The sequence below is a fragment of the Micropterus dolomieu genome, linkage group LG13 (assembly GCF_021292245.1).
Source record: "Micropterus dolomieu isolate WLL.071019.BEF.003 ecotype Adirondacks linkage group LG13, ASM2129224v1, whole genome shotgun sequence".
Lineage (NCBI taxonomy): Eukaryota > Metazoa > Chordata > Actinopteri > Centrarchiformes > Centrarchidae > Micropterus > Micropterus dolomieu.
Window position 1 is genome coordinate 13,241,573 of NC_060162.1, and position 8,221 is coordinate 13,249,793.

At 46.6% G+C, this 8,221-nt stretch overlaps 1 protein-coding gene across 3 annotated transcripts in view; it reads right to left on the reverse strand.

Moving 5' to 3' along the window:
- The window catches only part of rgs3a (regulator of G protein signaling 3a), a 152,615-nt gene that overhangs the window by 140,400 nt on the left and 3,994 nt on the right, over positions 1–8,221 (reverse strand). The window contains exon 2 of one of the 3 annotated variants that reach the window (XM_046066035.1): positions 5,159–5,280. In XM_046066035.1, coding sequence (XP_045921991.1) covers positions 5,159–5,237 — 79 coding nt within the window. In that variant the 5' untranslated portion in view covers positions 5,238–5,280. Of the gene's footprint in view, positions 1–5,158; positions 5,313–8,221 lie in introns of those variants that run through there. The other 2 variants (XM_046066038.1, XM_046066039.1) reach the window with 2 other exon arrangements.

Genomic DNA, 8,221 nt, shown 5'->3' on the forward strand with positions numbered 1-8,221 from the left:
CGGACCTCTGAGACTATCACAGAGCAGGTGCATTTATACGGAGACTTGATTTCACACAGGTGGATTCTATTTATCATCATTAGTCATTTAGGTCAACATTGGATCATTCAGAGATCCTCACTGAACTTCTGGAGAGAGTTTGCTGCACTGAAAGTAAAGGGGCTGAATAATTTTGCACGCCCAATTTTTCAGTTTTTTATTTGTTAAAAAGGTTTGAAATATCCAATAAATTTCGTTCCACTTCATAATTGTGTCCCACTTGTTGTTGATTCTTCACAAAAAATTACAGTTTTATATCTTTATGTTTGAAGCCTGAAATGTGGCAAAAGGTCGAAAAGTTCAAGGGGGCCGAATACTTTCGCAAGGCACTGTATAGGCTACATAAAGGTAATATTAAAAGTCATGTCTTTACATTCTCCGTTTTGTCCTTTAACTTTTGTACTGGGTGACTAATATAAAATCAAGTTATTGTGAACAGATGGGTAATCTGTGAGTAAACACCTGCTGTCTGTAGATAGTCTACACTAAGTTACTTATACTGAATCAATGCAATCCTACCCATGACCGACAAATACATTCAAAATAACGTCTCGGGTTACGTAAGTAACCCTGGTTCCCCGAGAAGGGGAACGAGACACTGCGTCGGTTACGACACTATGGGAACGCCTCTAGGCGTAGCAGGTCTGAATGTGAATGAAATCACTCCAATCCTATTGGTTTGTTGCTAGAACGGTAAGGTGTTACGGAATAACCGGAGGAGTATAAAGCACACCTGTACACACTCATCATTAGCTTAAACTATGAAGCAGGCACTTCAGGCGGGGAGAGAGGTGCGGCGGGCCGACGCAGTGTCTCGTTCCCCTTCGAGGGAACTCGAACTGCGTCGGTTACGACACTATGGGAACGAGATACCCACTAAACCGTGCCGAAAACCCCGCCTGCCCCAGTGTGCAATAAAGTGGCACGACTAAGAGGAGAGTGCACGAGTGCCAGGTGCCGAAGGAAGGTCAAGACTGTAAACCGAATGAATGTGTGCGGAGTGGCCCAGCCAGCCGCTACACAAACATCCTGCAAAGAGGCCCCGGAAAGGAGGGCTCGAGAGGCCGCCATGCCTCTGGTAGAATGAGCCCTCACAGCCACAGGTGAAGGCAAACCGCGCACCTGATAGGCCAGGGAATAGTGTGAACAATCCAGTTGCTAATAGTATGTTTAAGTGCAGGGAGCCCAGCCCTGGGGGACCCAAAATACACTACCAGCTGGTCAGCCTTCCTCCAACGGGAGGACCTCACAGTGTAAATACTCAGTGCTCTGACAGGGCAGAGCAGATGAAGTCTCCCGTCCTCCGCCGTCACATGAGGTGGAGGATGAAATGCCTGCAGCACTGTGGACCCTGCCGCACAAGAAGGCACTTTAGGGATGTATCCTGGACGAGGGTGCAGGATAGCCCTAATATTCCCCGGGGCAAACACCAGGCTTTGCGGGGAAACCGAAAGCGCTTGGAGATCCCCCACCCTCCTCAGAGAGGTGATAGCAAGGAGAAAGGCCATCTTGAGGGTCAAGTGCTTAGCTTCAGCTGACTCCAGGGGTTCGAAGGGGGTCTCAGCCAACGCCCCAAGAACCACCGCCAGATCCCAAGTGGGAACCTTGGACCAAGTCGCAGGTCTCATCCTCCGGGCACCACGGAGGATCACCCCTTTCACGGCAGCCAATATGGTGTCGACACGTGCCGGAGACAATTGTGCCCGCATCGTTGTCGAATCCCATACTACCCCTAGGAACGTAGTCCGTTGGGTGGGCGCTAGCACACTCTTCTTTGCGTTGAGCCTCAGCCCTAAACGCAGCAGATGAGCCAGAACGACATCTCGATGCCGAACCGCCAACTCTCGAGACTGGGCTAGGATGAGTCAGTCGTCGATGTAGTTGAAAATCCGGATGCCCTGGAGCCTCAGCGGGGCCAGTGCTGCATCCATACACTTGGTGAATGTGCGAGGGGAAAGTGCCAGGCCGAATGGAAGAACCCGATACTGGTAAGCCACACCCCCGAAGGCGAACCTCAGGAACTTCCTGTGAGAAGGACGGATGGAGACGTGGAAATAGGCGTCCTTTAGATCTATCGTGACGAACCAATCCTCGGATTGGATGACCGGTTTAGAACCCGCAGATCCAAAATAGGGCGCAGCCCTCCGTCCTTCTTGGGAACTATGAAGTACCGGCTGTAGAACCGGCGTCTCTGTGTGGGGGGGAGACACGTTCCACGGCCCCTTTCCTCAGCAGAGTAAGAACTTCCTGTCCCAACACCGGACCTTGCTCCGGGCGGACCACAGTCCAAACCACCCCGCTGAATTTTGGAGGGCGGGTTTTGAACTGTAGTCGAAACCCATCTATGGCAGTGCGCAGGACCCACAGAGAAATGTTCATCAGGCTCCGCCAAGCCTCTGCAAAGTCTGCCAACGGAACCAGCCCCTCGGGGCTGGTGGTCGGTGTCTCGTGTGATCTTCTGGTGGATCCCTGAAGCCCCAGAACGGCAGGGGAGAGCCGCCGAAGATCCACGGTGAGTGAGTCTGAACGCCGCCTGACTGCAGACCCTCGGGGCAGGCAGTAGCTCGTAGAGGGAAGGGACCTACGCCTCGCAGCCTCAGCTGCCTTGGGTCCAGACCGGCGAGGGAGGTACTGGCGGAACGCTTCGCCCTGCGTCTTAACGCTCCGTGGTTCTGTGAAGCTCCGCCAGATCTTCCTCAGAGGGACCCCCCCTCTGAACCATCTCCTGTAGCAGGTCGGCTTGGTAGGCTTGAAGCACAGCCATGGTGTGCAAGCTCGCACCTGCCTGGCCCGCTGCCATGTATGCCTTCCCCACGAGCGTAGATGTGGTGCGACATGGCTTAGAGGGTAACGCCGGCTTCTCCAGGGAGGACGCAAGTCGAGGGGAGAGATAGCTCGCAAGCACATCCTCCACCCGAGGCATCCTCTCATAACCACGGTCCCTAACCCCCATCACATTACTGTAGTTCAGTGATCGGGGTGTGGAAAGCCGTGTAGAGAAGGGTCTGCCCATGATTTACTCAATTCATCATGTAAATCAGGAAAGAATAGCAGAGACCGGCGTGGAGGTGGCGCGTGGTGCTTAAGAAACCTTTCATCAAGCTTACCACTAGCCTGTGGTGTCTGCTCCTCCTGTGGCCAGTTGATTTTGAGCTCAGCCACGGCTCTAGTCACCACCTCCATCAGCTCGTCATAGTCGGGCGCCGCCTGATGACGCCGCCAAGACACCCGGAAGTCATCGTCCACTACGCTGAGCACGTCCGCATCCTCGGAGTTGGATTGCTGCAGCGTCTCCGGATCCAAACCGCGAGCGGGAGAAGCCAAGAAACGGGCTCCCGAACGAGGAAAGGAAGCGTCGGAGCCAGCGGATGAAGGTCGGGAAAAAGCCTCAGCCGTCCCGAAATCCTCCGACAAATCACACTGTGAACCCCATGAGTGAAGCCGCCGGGCCGCCTCAGCGGCCGCAGGGCCCACACCACGGGGAGAACACATCCGGCCATCCTCGGAAAAGAGAGCCATACGGGACCTCAGGACCCGCATGGAAAGGGCTTCGCAACGGGCGCAGGCAGCCCCCTCGAGAGCTGCCCGGGCGTGCTCCATCCCCAAACATGAGACACACATCTCATGAGAATCTCCATCCGTGATGTACCGAGGGCAAGGAAAAACACACCTTCTGTACATATGGTTGCCGGACATGCTGGTAGACTTCTTCTTCAGGTAAGACACACTGCTTGTAGGACTGGAGCTTTCTTCAAACAACATACAGAGCGCCTGCTGAATAGAAAAAAGCTAATGATGAGTGTGTACACGTGTGCTTTATACTCCTCCGGTTATTCCGTCACACCTTACCGTTCTAGCAACAAACCAATAGGATTGGAGTGATTTCATTCACGTTCAGACCTGCTACGCCTAGAGGCGTTCCCATAGTATCGTAACAGACGCAGTTCGAGTTCCCTCGAAGGGGAACTTTTACAACAACAGCACCTGCGTTGCTTAACGATGGTTTGTCCCATGTAAGTTACCAACTTAGTTTCCTCCATAGTTTGAACTGGGGTTTTGGGAAACAGTTGCGCCACAACTGCATAGTTCCAACCAAGAAAGTTGCTACCGTAGTTAGCGACAATGCTTTTGGGAAACGCACCCCTGGTTGGTGGCTGTAATTCACTCTTTGGCAGTGAAAAACTTTCCCTAAAGGTGACCACTAAAGTCAAGCTCATGGCTAAGTTTCGGAAGACACACTTCCGAAAGGTCACACTATCAGAATGAACAAAGGAAGATCAAGCATAATGCCTTTATTGTTTCCGACAGAATGCCTGTCACGGATTGCTGAGCAACACTTGTTTAAAAAGGACCACACACAGACGCCAAAAATTGCTCAGAATCGTCCGAAGAGGAAGTCTTGTGATGATTTTGACTAGTGTAGTGCAGAGGAGTGTGACTGGTGCCAACATGAGAGGGAAGCAAATTTTGGCATATGGGTAATAATAAAATATAATTTTCTCTGATGTTTTACTATTGTGGAAATTAATGCTCCGGACAGGCATTTAAAGTCAGCCACAGTCAGAACTTACCCCAAGACCGCCTTCTGAAACACCCACACATGTATCGCAGGCATAAAATACAAAAGCCACCCCCACAACTGTAACCGCACCCCTGTAATACGTTATCCATATTGATTTGTGTGGGTAGATAAATACTGGATAATAGATGAGGCTTTAGTCTTACATTAAACAGAGCAGGTGCACCCTCCTCCAGTTTGGCTAACACCCTCCATAAATGATTCAGGGTGTCACCAAATAAGGAAGGGCAGGCTCATTACCAGACCAAAGGACTTGTTGCTACATCTGAGCCCACTTGCTGCTGCGAACAATATGTTTCTCACGTTAGACATGCTGCAGGATCTAGTGTCTGTGCTGGTGGACGTATGTGACACAATCCTTTGTAAAACACGGACACATTACTTTACTGTCACTATGATGGATTAAGACAGACAGACACTCTTTTGTACTTTTTCCGTTAATGTTGCAATGATGCATGCCAAAAGCCTCTTAACAAACTATCACATACTACAGTCTGAAACTACAGTCCTCAGCAAAAAGTGAAAATAAATTGACCTCACCATGGGTACTGAGGAGGAAGGACGATGCCTCAGGAGAGTTGGCAGGGGGATTTCGAAGGTAGACTCTGAGACAGGTCATCTTGGAGACCTAGCTGCCACTGAAGACGAGATGGTTTCAGCAACTACAAAGAAGAGAGGAAAAAGAAACTTGATGCTTGTGTGTGTGTGTGTGTGTGTGTGTGTGTGTGTGTGTGTGTGTGTGTGTGTGTGTGTGTGTGTGTGTGTGTGTGTGTGTATACGTACAGTTAAAGACAAAGAAAAGAGAATAAAAAACGTTAAAATGTTGATAATTTTCCACAGTTACACTACATGCTCCAGCCAGCAGTAGGATGTGACCTGTTAACATGGCTGGCATTTATTAGGCACAACTTTAGAGATCTAGCAGTCAAGGCCAGATCACAGTAATTCATTTTTATATGCATACAATAGACATTCAGTCTGCACAATAGACATATTAACAGATATATGTTATTACTAAAGAAAACAAAAACACATTGTTTCTATGTACTGTTTCACTGAAACTGTCCTTATACAGCTTCTTCATTTACACGTGAAGTAGCCTCTAGCCAAGATTTTATAATTATCTGCCCTAAAGGTGGACCAAACATAGCCTGTAAAGGACATACAGTAATAGCAACAAATTCTAAGTTTGGTTTGGCAGCAAAAAAGTCACTATTAAATGAATCTGCAACATTACTGCATACCAATTACAGCCTTTTTGCAGGTTTCTTCTGAATATGTGCATTCGTTCTATTTAATCTGCCCGTTGCTTATTGTTACTAATGAGCTACCTCATGGTAAGGGATGGCTTTGAATTTGAGGTCAATGATATTGTTACAGAAAAGACTGCTTTCTATTATAATACTGCAGTTTCCTGGTTTTCTGTGGGCTCGTTGGTTTAGCACCATTTGGAGCCAACCTAAGACAATATGGACAACATTCACTATGTACTTGGCAGCTGTCAGATGGATTTGAGACATGAGTATTACTAACATGTGAGAGCCCAAGGTTAACTTAACAATGCCCGCCCAGTGTCTAAGAATTGATCTGGTGGATTCCAGAGGAAAGGTCTATCTACATTTACTTTAATGGTCAGAACTTGTCATTCATAAATTAACATTTAACAATAGTTTTACCATTCAGTTAGAAAATGTTAGATGAGAAAATGGTCATATTAATTTAAGCCAACAAGAAATTTAAAAAAAAAGCATTAACAAAGCCTACAGCTTCCACCAGAACAAACAACAAAGATTAAAAAACATGTTTTAATACACAGATTCAATCATCAGTGACTGAGACCTGTAGAGAGAGACCTGCCAGTGCTGTGATTCTGTGGCAGTAATCCAGATTACTTTACAGCATGACTTAAAACACCTCTGGGTGAAACAGTGATAGCTGCAGTACATTATTTTGACATCTTCCCCAGAGGCAGTGTACCAGTAACCCAGAGATGAACTTTGCAGCTAATCCAGATTACCAAACCGCCCACCCACCAAGAAACCACCCAAATCAAGCTTTAGAGAGATGAATTGCCTACCGCCTACCACACAGTGTTCAAATTCAGATCAGCAAGTATTGTACAAATAGCATGCTTACAATACCATGCACTCAGAGAAACTATTTTAGGATGTCAAAAAATATATATCTCCAATGATCTCGTTCTCCTGCCTCTTGTCCCTTAGAAAAATCATAATCATTTTCCGTTTTCCTCTCATTCTGTCCCTCCACAAAAAGCCCCTGATTCATTTGGCCCTTATCAGTTACAGTGAAGGGAAAACAAAGGAGTTCTCTGAAACTCATACTCTGCTTCCCTAAAGGGGAAACTGGGCAGATAATGCTTCTGTGGCATGGCATGATCTGTGTTAAGGCACAGACACAGACTTCCATATGTCACACACACTTTTAAGACATTTTTCAACAGACAAAAATACTAAAGAAAACAAAACAAGTTGCGCAACACTCCAATGTACCATTCTATATTCCCCAATGTTTTCAGCCATCTTGACTTCACCAAGCCGAATAACAAAGCATAGTATATTAGAGAAGCGCTGGGTGACCTGTTTTATTTTAATGGACTTGACGCCCACACTGGTCTACACCTTGCTGCCTTCTCACAATTAGAATATTTTTCCAATAACTCCATTATTGTTTTCTCCAATTAATGGCATTGGCTTCTAGTTGTACTAATTATATCTTTGTCAGTACTTGCCAGGACAACATTTTACAAACACAGTGTAAACCCACATTTCTTTAAAAGATAAAATATATTTAACTGTTTGTTTAAGGATTGTATATGAGCGATAAGTACATTTGGAGTTCCAGCAGCTTATGTTAACTCTCATTGGCAAAAAAAAAATTCCTCGTACATGCAAATGTATGTACTATGTTGCTCTACAGGACTGTGATTTCATTTATAAGGTAACCACACGGGTTACTTATCTCGTACGTTTCAAACAGCCCGATGCAAAATGAGCCACAGTTGCCTCAGTTTGCATGGGTACTGACTATTGGATGTAATGAGGTCATACAGTGAGGAAAATAAATATTTGAACACCCTGCTATTTTGCAAGTTCTCCCACTTAGAAATCATGGAGGGGTCTGAAATTGTCATCTAGGTGCATGTCCACTGTGAGAGACATAATCTAAAAAAAAAGAATCCAGAAATCACAATGTATGATTTTTTAACTATTTATTTGTATGATACAGCTGCAAATAAGTATTTGAACACCTGTCTATCAGCTAGAATTCTGACTCTCAAAGACCTGTTAGTCTGCCTTCAAAATGTCCACCTCCACTCCATTTATTATCCTAAATTAGATGCACCTGTTTGAGGTCGTTAGCTGCATAAAGACACCTGTCCACCCCATACAATCAGTAAGAATCCAACTACTAACATGGCCAAGACCAAAGAGCTGTCCAAAGACACTAGAGACAAAATTGTACACCTCCACAAGGCTGGAAAGGGCTACGGGGAAATTGCCAAGCAGCTTGGTGAAAAAAGGTCCACTGTTGGAGCAATCATTAGAAAATGGAAGAAGCTAAACATGACTGTCAATCTCCCTC